The following is a 16433-nucleotide window of genomic DNA, read 5'->3' on the forward strand; positions in this document are numbered from 1 at the left end:
TAAATACGCACATTTTCACCAGACTACGCATAACTTTGCTATTTTACTAGCGAAAGTAGAACGCTTCCGTTAATCCGTGTCATCTACGCACCGCTGGTTTATTTATTCTGGCGTGTAGGTACCATTATTTCGCGACATTGCTTCGTTTTCTTCCGAAGCTACCGAGTCGCTAGGAATATTCGCGGAGACAAAGAAGTGCGTCATAAACGCGTTCATGAAGCTCGTCTTCAAATTATTAGCCAGGCAGACGAAATTATGCAGTCACATCATCAGATATCATAACATTGTAGATGAGAATGAAATGGAACGTGAAATGCTCCAAGAATTCTACGTTTTTTTTTGTTCCTAATTGCGTTGTTATGTCAAAGATGACAATAAATGAAAATAATGAAAATGAAAATATGCAATAGATGTATTTTGAGGTTAGTTTTGTGTGTAACATAATCTGGTCTGTGAATTTCTAGGTTAGTTCACGCCTATGCAATCGATATGAATAAGATTTTCTTTAATTAAGCAAATTGCTTAATTGTTACACAATTAACGTAACATGGAATGCATGAATCAATGTTTGTATCGTTTTCCGGCATTGTCTAGGCACACATTGTGCATTATGCACTTTGCATTCGGACGGTTGGCTGCTTTGTTAACAAGACGCATTGAGAAGATGCTTACCACAGTCTCTTATGTCATTTGTGCATTGATTGCATCGTATACATATTGTACATAACCACAAATCATAAAACGCAACAGAAAAAAAAACGAATAAAAATATTATTTATATTTATCATGAAAATAATTATTTATTTTATTATGGCTTATAATTTAACTTGATGTATATTGTATTGTATGTTATGCTATGCTTGAATATTATGTAAGAACGGAACAGAATCTAAAAATTATGTCATTGGTGTATGCGTCGACGAAAAACAAAACAAATTGTAAACATTTGCGCACCCGCAATAAATGATACTTTGAAAATCACCTTTAACGTAACGGTGGCACTAAACTAGTGATTACCGTGACATTACGCATTGAAATACAGCCTCACTCTTGCACCACATGCCCGATTGGTCAATTAGACTCATCTTGTACATCATACTCATTGTGATATTAATGAACTTTTACGTTATGCAATTACTTAGCTAATGTACAATATTTAAATGTTTAAATGGCCACTATTTGTGAATAAATATAAAAAAAATGTTTTTATTTTATATAATTTAACATTTATTGAAAATATTGACCATTGACACGTCCTAACCCATCATCTGCAAATATCAAAATTGCTAATTTATTATTTAGTTTTGTAAATTCTGTCGTAAAAATAAAACTTTCAATTTTAATTTATAGAAATAATAAATTTCAATGATTGCATCTTAAAATTAATTTTGATTCTTAAGTTTACACTTTTAACGTTTTATTTTTGATACAAAAAGTAGCCTATTTGCTTTTCCATAATGTTAAGTATCCCTGTACGAAAATTTATCGAAATTGATTCAATAGTTTTTGCTGGAAAGCGTAACAAATAAACAAACAAACTCATCTTTGCATTTATAATATATATTTGTAAGGATTAACCTATTTAATACCCTTATAATTTAAAAAGCAACATTTAACATTAAAATATTTTAAATTGTTATTTATGTTTAGAATAATATTACTATTCATGGGAAACCCCTTCTTCATCATCCCTGTTTCATGAACGATCGCCGGTCGTCGGTCGGAGGTATAAAATCAAAAGACGCGCAGACTTTCTCCCGTTCAGCGCGTGTGACATAAACTCGTATCACACGTCGAATTTGTTTATGCCAGTATCTCACACGCGCAGCAAAAAAATAAATAAATAAAACAACGTGATAAACTACATTTTTTTATAAAACTAAAGAAAAAAATATTTTATAATTATAAATGATTTTGTGATTTTTAAAATTGAAATAATCTAAATTTTATTTAAATCTTTAAAATGTCGAATAAAATGATTGTGTTGGGTGTATTGTTCCTCGTTGGTGTCAGTTATGGACAACAGCAACCAGTGGTAGATAATATTACTACATTTATCACACGTAAGTCCTTAAATTATTTAAATATTGTATATTTATATAATCTAATAATTATTTGTCATTGGAATTATCTATGTCAACTTGGAAATTTCTTCATGTCACGATCATAATATTACACAATCCCTCGTGAGTATTATTGCCCTGCAATAAATCGTCTTCATTGCTATTTCGGCTCATTGCCGATTATTTATCAATACTTTTTTATTCACCGGTTCAATGCCATCATTATGTCACAGCGTCGTACGTTTTGTACGTTTTGCTTCAACATCACTATGAACACACCTACAGGCACTGACCAGCATAACAATGTAAACAAATTACATACTACTAAAATGTTGATGCTTTTTAATGGAAATAATAGTAATACTATAGAACATCCTGAATGTTGCATGTTTATTAAGTTGCATAACTCTAAATAATTTCGAATAAATTCGTTTGTTTGATAATGTTTAATAATATGCGGTGTAATATTTTATAACACTTTAAACTGCGCATGAAATGCCAGCGATCAAAATTTGCGGTAGAAATTATGCAATCACGGCTCACAGCACGTTTTATCCGTGATTATCTGCGTCGGCAAAAGTCACGTTACAGGTGGAGTCCCTATAACGTGTTACATTACCACTAGTACTTATCGAATTAAATTACTAGCTCGATTTTTTTACTTTCGGTGCAATAAAAAATGAAAGTACAGGAAAACTGTTCGATTAGCTGTTACATATTCCTACATAATACACGTAAAAGAAAGTTCTTGGAGTAAATATTTATTTATTGCTAAAGTGACAAACGCGTAAGAAAAAACTTAGTGCGCTCAAAACCTAAAAAGAACTGCGGTATCATGTAGTGCGTGTCACTAGTGTAAACCATAAAGAAAGCATGTGTTTTTACAAGTGTAATTATGGATCGGATACAATTTAATTGTTTCAATGTTATAGTGTTACTAGGTTTTCTGCTTGGATCGGGCGTTTGAGTTTCCACTCGCCATGCGCGTCAATTACATAATTGAGCGCAAAACATTCGCAGTTTGCAATTGCGTCATTTCCGCGCTGATGAGGTTTTTTATTTGAGCGAAAAGCGCGCTTGGTGTGCCTCCGCCAGCGGGCTAATTGCAAGTTGAAAGCAAGAGCTCTTGCACTCTCAGACTTCAGTCGGCCACATTCCGGCAACGCAATGCACATTTGCACATTTCGTTGCATTTCGCGGTTGGCTTCGGCTGTGCATCGAAAGTACAAGAAGCGCACGCCGTCGCTTTCACTATCATTGTGTCTGTGTCGGCGAACGGCACTCGATGTGTGAACTTTATGCAACACCAAGTGGACCAAGTGGGTCAAATGCGCACCATTTTCTTATTTTCTTCCAACAGCGGCGCAAAGCGATAAAACTTCGACAGCGTTGATCACAGCAAATGAGTAATGGGAATCGTGTCGAGATTGTCGCAATTCACACTCGCATACTTACCTACTTACTTAGTTACTGACTCGTTTAGTTTTATTTCAAACATATGACTTATTGACAAGTTATTTATAAATGAATTGGATTAAATTTTATGTTGTACATCAAGCACGAAAGATGGCGTTAGGGTACGCAAAAGTTATACTGTCCAAAATTTGACAAAAGTTAGGTTAAAATTCAAAATACAAAAATTAATTTTAAATTTCTTCTTTTGTTTTAGCTGAATATATTCTGCCGTGTAAGAAAGCAGATCCAGAACTGAACACTTGTCTGATAGGTACATTCAACCACCTGCGGCCGTACCTGGTGAACGGTCTCACCGACCTGAACGTGCCGAGCATTGATCCGCTGCACATCGAACGTATGCTGATTGAGAATGGGCACGGAGCTTTCCGCGTGCGCGCCTTGTTCACCAACATCACCGTTACAGGCGCGAGCAATTACACAATCGGCAGGATTAAGTATAATAGATAATAAAACCTCCTAAATTATACAAATCATATAAATCATACAACCATACTCACTCTTGCAGTAAATGCATATTTGGTTGCATAATATTCATATACATTCAACATATTCCTCATCATCACAGCAATAATTCAATTTTTAAGTTGTTATCCTGTTGTTTAAGGGCTGATGTAGAGAATTACAACATTGAACTCGGTATCAAGTTACCTCGCATCGAAATTCGTGGAAAGTACGAAGTTAATGGTAATGTACTGCTGTTCCCAGTGCGGTCGAAGGGAAATTTCTGGGCTGTTTTCCGTGAGTTACATAATATATTTCTACATTAACTAAAATTAATGTTTAACTTATTTTTTATTGTAGTTGATGTGGATGCTTTGACACGTATCTATGGTAAAGAAGTACAAAACAAAAACAATGTTCGTTTTATGAAGATCGAACGCATGTTGTCGGACTTTAAGCTCGGAAAATCACGATTCCGCGTGCGTGATGTTGTGAACAGCGGTAATATCATCGGCGAAGCAATCAATCAGTTCCTCAACAATAATTCCGACGAAATCATCCGAGAAATGAAACCAGCGGCAGCTAAAGCCATCTCACAACACTTCAAGGCATTCCTCAACAGTGCCTTTTTACAGATTCCGCTTAAAATCTGGCTGCCAGATGCTTAAACACATTTTATCACTTTAATTTTATCAGACCAAAACATTTTCTTTTGTATTTTCTTCGGTATTGAATATTTTTATACATCTACTTACTATTTAGATAAAACTACCAAAAACTATAAACATTAAAGGTATATTTAAGACCAGATTATAATTAGGTTTAGTCACACTAACATTCGGTTAAGTGTGCACTTTAAATATGACAAGTTGTGATTGATAAGTTCAATAATTTATTTCTAAGTACAAATTAATCTTCTATTTAAATTGAATTGGAAATGACTATCAATACGTAGTTGTGTATATTGATGTTTATTTGACACTAGTTTTATTCTGTTCTTTATTACGCATCAGTACTTCTGCGATAAGAAGATTTGACTTCTGGTTCACTTCCGCTCCGGACAAGATTTGTAACACGTTTTATCATGTTGAAATAATGCATGGCGTGGCGCTTAAAATTAACAATGATTGATAGATGGTTTGGAAGTTTATTCTAAACCGGTTATATCTTTATCGCTGATAATATTTCTATAAAATATAGACTTATTAATATCGTGCGCACATTTGCTTGATAAGAGATGTTTTTAGAATATGAACAAAATATATGAATAGATTTTTGTAAATTGATATGTATACATCCTTATATTAATATAAAAATTCTATAAATTATATACCTAACTGTATATTTAGAAAATTTAAAACATAGTGTGGAAGACACCCTGTATATCGTAAACTAATTGGCTTTCTCAAAGTATCTCACTGCTATGCTAGAGCTGGAAAGTTTCAGTACGCAATGCAAGCCTTTTGAACTTCCTAGCCCTTTTAGAAGTGCGCTAAAATGCCCTTTAAAAATAAGCATTTTTCAAAACATTTAAAAACATTGTGTGGAAAACACCCGGTATCACCTGAATTGATTGACTTTCCTAAAGGTTTTCAACGTCACATTATAGTGCAATAGACTCTCTTTACGATGCATTTTATTTCAGCAATCTAGGCCCTTTAGAACTGCCCTGAAATACCCTTCAAAAGTTGGCAATTTTGTGAAAATTTGAAAACATGATGTGGAAATCGCCCTGTTTCTCTTAAACTAACTAATTTTTTTAATGTTTTTCAACGTCATGTTAAAGCTCGAGAGTCTCTTAACACAATTCATACCTTTTTACTGGTTGTTGATCAACTTTGGAAAATTAAAAAACTAAATCTGCCATTTTGTAGATCTTTATCACGACATGAACAAAGTGAAGCAAGTTTTATTCTAACTTTATTACTTTCTGTGAAAATTGCGGTGGAAAATTTTTTAAGCATATTTTATTTTTGAAAATTTTTAAACGAATATCATACTAAGCATCATAGTGTTTTCGGTTTTGGTTTATCACTTCTGGTTCCTGAGATAATTGATTCTTAAATATCTATGGGAAAATCCGTTTTACTTATTGACATCTACAGAAAAAATTCTTAGTGTTATTAAGTGAAAAGTTGATTAAATTTGATAATTAAGAGCTCCTCAAAATAATGGGGTGGTTTGTTTTTATTAGTTAACTAGTTGCCCTGCCAAACTTTGTCTCCACAGAAACCCGCATCATGGTCACTATATTAGTGCAATTTTAAATTGTACATAAAATAATTAATTGGTATAAATATTTTTGAATGCGGTGTTGCTTGATCTAAAAATAGAATCAATCGTAGATAAATCAAAACAAAGATGTTATTATTTATTACATTTTGTGCTTATAATAGAGTCAGATTTGTGACTAATCATTAAACGGCAATAAATTTGGTGTAGCCGCACTTTCAAATGCATTTCCGTCGGAATGTCAATGAAGTTATCACTCTATTACACCATGGAACAACTATTTTAAAAGATTTCTAGCAAGAATAAAAAATACTATTAAACACACACATTTTTAACAAAAAAAAAAAATTAACAATCAAAGATATTTATACAAAAAAATAAACATAATATCATATTATTGCATTACACTGGTAATTAAATTTGATTAGCTACAATGTTGCTACCTCCCGATTAAACACCACTCAATAATATTTATTAACAACAATGTTCTTAAAAAGTTTTAAATGAATCTTATAGAGTATGTGACAATTAAATTTAAAACCGGATTTACGCTCGAGTATGTTAATTCTTAAACTCTCATCGCAGAAATAAAACAACTAGATTAAAATATATGTTTCATTAGTACATAATTAAGTTCAAACGCTGTGGTTTTGTTATGACTATATTTGCTGGATTGATAACGTATTAATTGCAAGTGTAAAATTGATTTAACCATGCCACTATCATTAAGTCACATTAGCTGATTTAATTTTAACAACGCAATCTACGAAGAAATTTGCTCAATGTTTGCATCATCATAACGGAGCCAAAAACTGCCCGATAACAAATCTGCGATTAATGTCCACGACCTTACTACATAGACAAATTCAAGTTCAAAATGATATCAATTTATGAAAGACGCAAATGCTATAATTTAACTATTCTAAGCTTTTAAATTATAATTGCACATTGAGGTGAAAATTTTCCTCAATAAATTATCAATAAATAAAATATTCAATGATAAGATTGCTAATATTGTCGTATAAAGTATAAAAATTCCATCAACGAAGCAACCATTCATAACAATTCATAACAAATATTTATTTATCACATCTAACATATTTCCATAAAATCATAACAATCAAACATGTTTTGACATACTAATTCATTACAAATTGACTCTAGTTTAATTCAGATTTATGTGCTTCATTCAAACGATTTGAAAATTGAGTAATTTTGTTTTGACAACTTAAAATGTTACATTTTTGCGCACTTAATCAATGCGTGTTTGACAACCCGTGGAAAAATTCGCATGACAACCTTATTAAGTGCATACGGACACATTTGCACAAGCCGAAGTCAATTAAAAGGAGAAGCAATGCGCGCATTATCGACGAATGGTATTATTATTGAACGCGTTAAACTTTGAACTTTATTCTGGTGTCGATGTGTTGCCCATGCTATGCGTGCACACAATTAATTTGTGTACTTAAGTCTGCTATTTGCATAAATTATCTATGCAATAATTTAATAGTAGATTAACTGCATATTTACCAAACAAGTATGTAAAATTTAAGTTTTAAACATCGCGGAATTAAGAAAAATTAATTGAGCATTGGGTTGCATAACATGGAAATAATTTGTGTATAGTTTTAAGTTTAAAATTAAGTTTAATAAATATTTTAAAATGTATAATAAAACTAAACATCATTCAAGAATATTTTGATTTATTAATTATCTAAATATTTAACTCTTAATTTCTCTGTTATCAATCATTTTAACAGATCAAATAACAAATTTGATAATTCCCGATTACTTTCCGCAAGAAAGCACGTCCTCCAGTATTTGATGTGTTTGAAATCTTCCCGCTGAAACAGCAAAGGCCAATCAACCGCTCGATAGCAAACGGAGAACTCTTCTTATCGCAAATCTGACACGCGCGATACGCAAGCAGTGCCCGTCGAAGGCGAGAAAAATGTCAAATGTCGCACATAGTCCGTCTCGTTCGTCTCATGTCCGGCATGCCGTCTTCAGTTCGTCACCAACCACCAAACGGCACTGATACCGCGGCGCGCTACACTTACTAGCAGCCATAATTAATTTATTGCGTTGCACCACTTCAGTGAGATCCGGTTTCGACCCACGAATTAGCCATGATTCGGGCGCGCGGTGAGACAATATGATCAATCGAATATTCTTCTACGCGAATTATTTAATACTCAAAGAATTGAGCAATTTTTGTTGTGCGTTTAACTAGTTTACGGACAAATTTTAAGTCAATTAATTTAAGCAATTTAAATCAATTCATTTGTTAATTTGTGAAAACTCAGAGGATACACTACAGATAACAGGATGAAGTTTACAAAGCGGCAATGGATGACGTTACTAGTCATCGGAATCGCTGACTTTTGCAACGCCATTTGCGTTTCACTTCAGGCACCATTTTATCCACAAGAGGTAAATCACAATCGCGAGGGTACAAAGGCGAACTGAACAAAACAATAAAATATACAACACAAGAATTCATTGTGATGTTGTGTTGTCTTCATTAATAATATCTTAAATGGTTGCAAAATTAGTATATTTTATTGTTAATTATTAATTACTCTAAATTTCATCAGCTTATAGTAAAATTCATTAACAGTTGTGTGTAGTATTAATTTCTATATCTAACAAAATAAGATTTTATTGATAACAATTTGTAATCATATTTTACAGAATAATTTCTATGAATTCAATTATTTTCGTTAATAAATGTTTGCTCACATTTTGTTCGAACAAAAATTAATACATTAATGAGTAAATTTAAATCTAAATTTTGTCATAATAAGATTAATTCGTTTTAAGGACAAAATGCACGAGTTAAATTATTATGAAACCATGTGTTTTGCATGTGTCGCAATTAATTAATCTGAAACTAATCTGTAAAAATGTTTATTTTCTATTTAAATCTTGCGCTTGACAACTTTGACCTAAAAATTATAATTTGACGATAACTTTTATAAAACGCCGCGTAATTATTTGATGTCTTATTCTCAATACGCATTAATAATTAAGCAATGCGCACACGCTTCTTGCATCATTTATTATTATTTTTTGCAAAATGTATTTGCTTATTCAGTTGCCTATAATCAAATTATCCTTAATGAATAGGCTGAAAAGAAAGGTGCAACAGCTACCGAATATGGCTTGGTATTTGGCATCTTTGAACTGGTCGTTTTTATCGTAAGTCCCTTTTATGGCCAACATCTTAACCGGATAGGACCTAAGGTTCTCTTCAATGGCGGTATCTACACAACAGGCGTTTGTGCCATTTTATTCGGGTGTGTAACACATTTACAAAGTTTCTATAATTTAATTTTGTTATGTGTTTAATTGTTTAAATTCTATTTGTAGCCTGCTTGATAAAGTTGAAGGTCACTACCCTTTTATTACGTTAAGTTTAATTATTCGAGTGATTGAAGCAATGGGTAACGCGGCTTTCCTTACTGCCAGTTTTGCAATCATCGCCAAAGAGTTTCCAGATAACGTTGCAACAACATTTGTAAGTATAATTTAATTTCGTGCCGTTGTAGTTGTTGTTTTAATTTTGGCGGATTGTAAACAAACACTGATAGCATTTCGTGCTATCGTGCTAAACATGTCAATATCACATGTTGTGAATGTAAATTTCCGAATGTGTAGGCATCGCTGGAGACATTTTTCGGCCTGGGACTGATTGTTGGACCCACTGTCGGTGGTGCCCTCTACCAGATTGGGGGATACACTGTGCCATTTGCTGTAATGGGAACCGCCCTCTTTCTTTCTGCGATTATGACCAATTTTACGCTGCCCAAACACGAACAAGGCACTGATGTTGAAACAGGATGTATGTAGATTACTTTAGTTTAGATTTGGTATACATTTTTTATATTATTTTAGCATCAATTTGGGCAACACTGAAAATACCTGGTGTTCTACTTGCCGCATCGAGTATCATCGTCACATCAATGTCCATTGGGTTTTTACAAGCCACATTGGAACCTCATCTGCGGCAATTCGGACTTTCTCCGATTGTATTGGGTTTAATGTTTGTTATCAATGGCGGTACTTATGCTCTGTCAGCTCCGGTTTGGGGATGGTTGTGTGATAAATACATTCCACCAAAAACGGTAACAATTATTGGAACATTACTGGTAGCGGTTGGATTCTGTCTAGTTGGACCAGCACCATTTATTCCTATTAACACGTAAGTTTAATAAACATCATTTGTTGCGTTATTTACAACTAAATATTGTTTTAGATCAATGGGTGTAACAATTTGTGGTTTGGTACTTCATGGGCTTGGTATGGGTGCTCAATTGGTTGCCTCCTTCACAGATGCCTTACGAACAAGCATGTAAGTATAATATTTAATATTATTATATAAGTATTAATTAACTATCATTTTAATAATTTATTTTGTAGTGCGTATGGTTTTCCAAACAATTTGGAAACATTCGGTTTAATTTCCGGGCTTTGGACGAGTACTTTTGCCTTGGGAGCATTTATTGGTCCATCTGTCAGTGGTATCCTGTACGACAGCATTGGTTTCCGGCCGTCATCAATGTTTGTTGTTGGTGTTCATCTTGTAGTGGGCTTCATCGTTGGCCTATTCCTCATGTGCACTCGTCGCAGCGCTCAATACGTCGAAATGAAGGATGACAAAATCGGCAATGGCGACCTCCACGCCGGTGAAAGCAAATCGGGCACCATCAGTATTTCAGAGAGCATCAGGAGTATCCGCAGTGTGGCCAATGGAATTTCGATTGAACGCAGTCGTCCACCAGGCATGAACAGTCTTATTGCATGCAACAGTTACAAGAGTCAAGCTTGGCCCAGAAAGGACGCCAATGGCCTGTCAATGGGACCATACAGTTACAGCTATGGTACCATTGATGCTCGTCGAAATGGTGGTGCAACATATTTGCAAGGAGTAGCGTAAGAAGATCATCAGGTGACAAGAAAATGCGTAATCGTGTATCGCCCTTTTTGATTCTCATGTTTCCATTGTGTTTCAAGCGATGAAGAACGTTGTAGCGAATGTTTTTGTGCTGTATTGTACTGATTTAATGTAAATATTGTCATAGCGAGCAATTGCATAAGTTATTTTACGTTTTAATGATGAATGTTGACCTATCATTCTGAATGTGAATTGATTCGTAGTGTCTAATTTACATTTTTAGCGATTACTGATTAATTATTAATGTTACAGTTTTGTTATAAACAATTCATTATAATAAATTCAATTTTAATCTAAAATATTAATTTTATTGTCTTGACAAACGTTTACCTTTCCTATAATTACATGAAACTGCATTTGCTGAACTCAAAGATTTCGTCATAAAAATTTCTCTTATGTTCGAAATTAAAAGCCAGATTTTTTTCTGATTGTGGATTCTTCACAAACAATTAAATTTGAGTCATTAATCTTTGTAATATTTTCTCCAAGCATGCTTGATTTAGGCCTTATTGCTTTGTAAAGATCACATATAGGCAGAATACATTTAAACAATTATTGTCGTATATCTTTTAAATCGATGTCTGAATTAAAATTATATATTAAAATAATCGCACCATAAAATTGTCCTCTTTGCTATTTAGTGATAAAACAGAACAATTTTTAAATTTTTTAAAAAAGTTATGAATTATGAAAAATGGCGGATGCGCCTTACATTTTGAAGAGTAGTATAATCTATATATATAAAAGAAAGTCGTGTTGGTTAACTCCTTTATAACTAAAGAACGGCTAATCCAATTTAGCTAAAAATTGGTGGAGAGGTAGCTTAGGGCCAGGAGAAGGTAATAGGATACTTTTGAAGTGAAAACTTTTCTAAAAGGGCACTAAACGACACTAAAAAGAGACAATCATATTTGCGTATATGGATTATCTTGCGGGAGAATAAGAGAACACAAATACAAAGTTTTCTATTATCCCCGTCTCCCTTCGTAGCATAGACGTGTGTATGTGTGTACGTGTGGGTTGAAGTTGGCCGGTTGATGTTTTTTGTTTGGAGAAGGTTACTAGGATACTTTTTAAAGTGAAAACTCCTTTAGAGAACACGAAACGACACTAAAAGGAAACAAACATATTCGCTTATATGGTTTAGCCTACGGGAGAAAAAGAGCACACAAATATAATGTTTTTTTATCTCCGTCTCCCCTTTGTGCGATTCGTAGCGTCCCCTAAGAATAGACGTGCGATTCGTAGCATCCCCTAAGCATAGACGTGCGTGAAACGTTACATTTTTAAAGGAAACCGCAACCCAAATCAGTGTAAAAGGAAACAAACATATTCGCTTATATGGTTTAGCCTACGGGAAAAAAAAAAGAACACACAAATATAATGTTTTTATCTCCGTCTCCCCTTTGTGCGATTCGTAGCGTCCCCTAAGCATAGACGTGCGTGGGTTTGTACGTGTTGGTTGAAGTTGCCCGGTTGATGTGTTTGTTTGAATAAGATTTAGTAAGTGGAGGATACTTTTTAAATACTTTTGAAATGAAAACTTCTTTGAAGATACTAAACGAGTTTTCTCCGTCTCCTCTTTGTGCGATGCTTCGTAGCTTCACCACTCAACATGCAGCGACCAAAACGATCAAATCTTATCCGACAAAACCGTAATGCAACTAGGATTCGAAGGATTGCGAATGAAAGGACTGAAGAAGAACAAGAAATTGCACGTGAAAAGCGAGGCGGAACAAAGTTTGCCGGGTCAGCTAGTTAATTAATAAAAATAAACTACCCCATTGTGTAGGAGGGCTCTAAATTATCTAATTTAAACAACTTTTCACTTAATAACACTAAAGCTTTTATCAGTAGATGTAAATAAGTAAAACGTGTATTCACATAGAGACTTAAGAATCAATTATCTCAGAAACTAGAAGAGATGAACAAAAACCGAAAACACTATAATGCTTAGTATGATATTCTAGGAAAGATAACGTTTAAACATTTTCAAACATAAAATATGCCTAAAAAATGTTCCACCGCAATTTTCTCAGAAAGTAATAAAGTTAGAAAAAACTTTCTTCAATTTGTTCATGTCGTGATAAGGATCTACAAAATGGCAGATTTAGTTTTTCAATTTTCCAAAGTTGACCAACAACCACTCAAAATGAGTCAAGAGGTTACACTTGACTCATTTTGGACTCAAAAATATTTTTTTACACTAGAAGAAAATCGAAAACGTTAATTGATTGAGTTTTCCAAGGGGATGAAAGATATGAAGTCAGTTTTCCGATAACATCAATATTTCGGAAAATGGGTGGTAAATTCAAAACTGATTAAATAAAACTACCTCTTCAATTTTCCCCAAACTTTTCAAACTGATAAAAAACAAAGCCAGGAATCTATTAATCCAGGTTTGGTTGCGCTATCTTAATTAGTTTTTAAGTTATTGACCGTTTTTAATTATTACATAAGTGTATATTTTAACATGATATATAATGTAAAATTTAATTCTACATGCGAATATGAAACCCGCTTTTCTTTATCTCTAATGATTTTCAAGATATGTGCGAAAAACTGATTTACTCGTTTTCTCTATCATCTCCTAAGCAAAAAAATCAAAATTGAAAATTACAACTTTTTATTATCAAATATAAAAGAATATGTGATTCTACATACTTTATCTCAATAAAACTTTGTTCTAAAATAAAGCTTTTTAATAATAATAACCCTAACTAAGCCTGGCTTTTCCGCTATTCAATATACATACATTTTTAAAATGAAATTGCAAATAGGGCCTAAACGGTAAATGCGAGCCGAAAAGGTTACTAAAATAATCGATATAGCATTAAATTATTTACCGAATCCGAAAACAGAATTTAAAAATTCCAACTTTTAATTTCAAACATAAAAAAGAGAAATCTTTTGCCTTTTTTATAACAAAATCTTTTCGTTAATTTTTTATGCATTTTTGTTCGTTTTTTAAAAAAGGTGCCATCTTGTAGAGAATTCTTTAAGGGTCATAAATATGAAGTCCAATTTTCCGTAGCCCTTATAGTTCTCGAGATAATCGCAATTTAATCTCGCCGCTTTCACGGGAAAAATTGAAGAAAAAAGTCCGACCCTGTTGTTCGACCGAAAATATTTTAAGAAAGTAAGTTCAATCCTGTTCTTCGACCAAAAAAAATTTTAACAAAGAAGTTCGACCCTGTTGTTCGACCAAAAAATTTATGAAAAAGTTCGACCCTGTTCTTCGACCGAAAAGTTTTAACAAAAAGTTCGACCCTGTTGTTCGACCAAAAATATTTTAAGAAAATAAATTCGACCCTATTCTTCGACCGAAAAAATTTTAACCAAAAAGTTCGACTCTGTTATACGAACAAAAATGAAATTTATTTGACAAAACAGCAATATTCTAGGGGCATTTTAAGACACTTCCCCAGGGTTAAGAAAGTTAAAAATATATGTATTGTGTAGAGGGACTCTCGAACTTTAACATGACGATGAGAAACTTTTAAAAAATTAGCTAGTTCACGAGAAACGCGGCGATTTCTACATCATGTTTTCAAATTTGCCCAAAATTTAATAATAACCCTAACTAAGCCTGGCTTTTCCGCTATTCAATATACATACATTTTAAAATGAAATTGCAAATAGGGCCTAAACGGTAAATGCGAGCCGAAAAGGTTACTAAAATAATCGATATAGCATTAAATTATTTATCCGAATCCGAAAACAGAATTTAAAAATTCCAACTTTTAATTTCGAACATAAAAGAGAAATCTTTTGCCTTTTTCATAACAAAATCTTTTCGTTAATTTTTTATGCATTTTTGTTCGTTTTTAAGAAAGGTGCCATCTTGTAGAGAATTCTTTAAGGATCATAAATATGAAGTCCATTTTTCCGTAGCCCTAATAGTTCTCGAGATAATCGCAATTTAATCTCGTCGCTTTCACGGGAAAAATTGAAGAAAAAGTCCGACCCTGTTGTTCGACCGAAAATATTTTAAGAAAGTAAGTTCAATCCTGTTCTTCGACCAAAAAGATTTTAACAAAGAAGTTCGACCCTGTTGTTCGACCAAAAAATTTATGAAAAAGTTCGACCCTGTTCTTCGACCGAAAAAGTTTTAACAAAAAGTTCGACCCTGTTGTTCGACCAAAAATATTTTAAGAAAATAAATTCGACCCTATTCTTCGACCGAAAAAATTTTAACCAAAAACTTCGACTCTGTTATACGAACAAAAATGAAATTTATTGGACAAAACAGCAATATTCTAGGGCATTTTAAGTCACTTCCCCAGGGTTAAGAAAGTTAAAAGATATGTATTGTGTAGAGGGACTCTCGAACTTTAACATGACGATGAGAAACTTTAAAAAAATTAGCTAGTTCACGAGAAACGCGGCGATTTCTACATCATGTTTTCAAATTTGCCCAAAATTGCCAACTTTTGAAGGGCATTTCAGGGGACTTCCAAAAGGTCTAGATTACTGAAATTAGATGCATCGAAAGAGGGTCTATTGAACTCTAACATGACCCTGAAAAACTTCAGGAAAATCAATTAATTCAGGAGATACAGGGTGTTTTTTGCACTATGTTTTAAATTTTTTAACAATGCTAATTTTTAAAGGGCATTTTATCGTACTTCTAAAAGGGCTAGGAAGTTGAAAAGATATTCATTGCGTAGAAGCCCTCTCTAACTCTGAGATAGCAATGAGAAACATCAATAAAGTTAATTAGTTCATAAGATACAGAGTGTTTTCCACACCATGTTTTTAAGTTTTTTGAATAATGCTTATTTTTAAAAGGCATTTTAGCGCATTTCTAAAAGGGCTGGAAAGTTCAAATGGTATTCATTGCATAGTGTAACTTTCCAACTCTGACATAGCAGTGAGAAACTTTGATAAAACCAATTAGTCTACGAGATACAGGGTGTTTTCCACAATATGTTTTAATTTCATTTTTTGAAAAATGCTAACTTAAAAAGGTCATTTAAAGGTACTTGTGGAAAGGCTAGAAGGTTTGAAAGACATGAGGGACTCTCAAACTCTGACATGGCGGTGAGAGACTCCAGAAAATCAATTACTTCAGGAGATACGGGGCGTCTTCCACATCTTGTTTACAAATTTTTATAAAATTGACAATTTTAAAGGACATTTTAGGGTACTTTTGGACTCAGTAGAGGGTTGAATATACATACATCATCTAAAAAACGCATTGAGTTATAATAAAACAGTAAAAATGTATGGTGTCCCAGCTTTCTAGGTACAAAATACAC

The 16433-nt window shown here is 33.2% G+C and overlaps 2 protein-coding genes across 2 annotated transcripts; both read left to right on the plus strand.

The window, feature by feature from the left end:
* Positions 1 to 1963: 1963 nt before the first annotated feature.
* On the plus strand, positions 1964 to 4672 carry LOC135802130 (circadian clock-controlled protein daywake-like). Its single transcript, XM_065315656.1, has 4 exons — positions 1964 to 2063; positions 3733 to 3973; positions 4144 to 4277; positions 4341 to 4672. Exons 1-4 carry the CDS (start codon positions 1964 to 1966, stop codon positions 4646 to 4648), a joined length of 783 nt encoding a protein of 260 aa, XP_065171728.1. The 3' UTR covers positions 4649 to 4672.
* Positions 4673 to 8210: 3538 nt separating this feature from the next.
* On the plus strand, positions 8211 to 11471 carry LOC135802080 (MFS-type transporter SLC18B1-like). The gene is made up of 7 exons (XM_065315609.1): positions 8211 to 8648; positions 9345 to 9514; positions 9588 to 9735; positions 9876 to 10059; positions 10113 to 10419; positions 10474 to 10569; positions 10638 to 11471. The coding sequence occupies exons 1-7, from the start codon at positions 8544 to 8546 to the stop codon at positions 11152 to 11154; spliced, it is 1527 nt and encodes a 508-aa protein (XP_065171681.1). The 5' UTR covers positions 8211 to 8543; the 3' UTR covers positions 11155 to 11471.
* Positions 11472 to 16433: the final 4962 nt, after the last annotated feature.

Source organism: Atheta coriaria, unplaced genomic scaffold, assembly GCF_025399875.1.
Source record: "Atheta coriaria isolate IRGN ID8LTWV9N9 unplaced genomic scaffold, Caltech_Dcor_3.1 hic_scaffold_15_pilon, whole genome shotgun sequence".
Taxonomy (NCBI): domain Eukaryota; kingdom Metazoa; phylum Arthropoda; class Insecta; order Coleoptera; family Staphylinidae; genus Dalotia; species Dalotia coriaria.

Excerpts from the sequence above, each read along its gene's own strand:
- LOC135802130 (XM_065315656.1), top strand. The coding sequence starts at position 1,964 with ATGTCGAATAAAATGATTGTGTTGGGTGTATTGTTCCTCGTTGGTGTC. Across the intron at positions 2,064-3,732 it reads TATTACTACATTTATCACAC|CTGAATATATTCTGCCGTGT; the intron begins GTAAGTCCTTAA and ends CTTTTGTTTTAG. Across the intron at positions 3,974-4,143 it reads TACACAATCGGCAGGATTAA|GGCTGATGTAGAGAATTACA; the intron begins GTATAATAGATA and ends CTGTTGTTTAAG.
- LOC135802080 (XM_065315609.1), top strand. The coding sequence starts at position 8,544 with ATGAAGTTTACAAAGCGGCAATGGATGACGTTACTAGTCATCGGAATC. Across the intron at positions 9,515-9,587 it reads GTTTGTGCCATTTTATTCGG|CCTGCTTGATAAAGTTGAAG; the intron begins GTGTGTAACACA and ends TTCTATTTGTAG. Across the intron at positions 10,060-10,112 it reads CACTGATGTTGAAACAGGAT|CATCAATTTGGGCAACACTG; the intron begins GTATGTAGATTA and ends ATATTATTTTAG.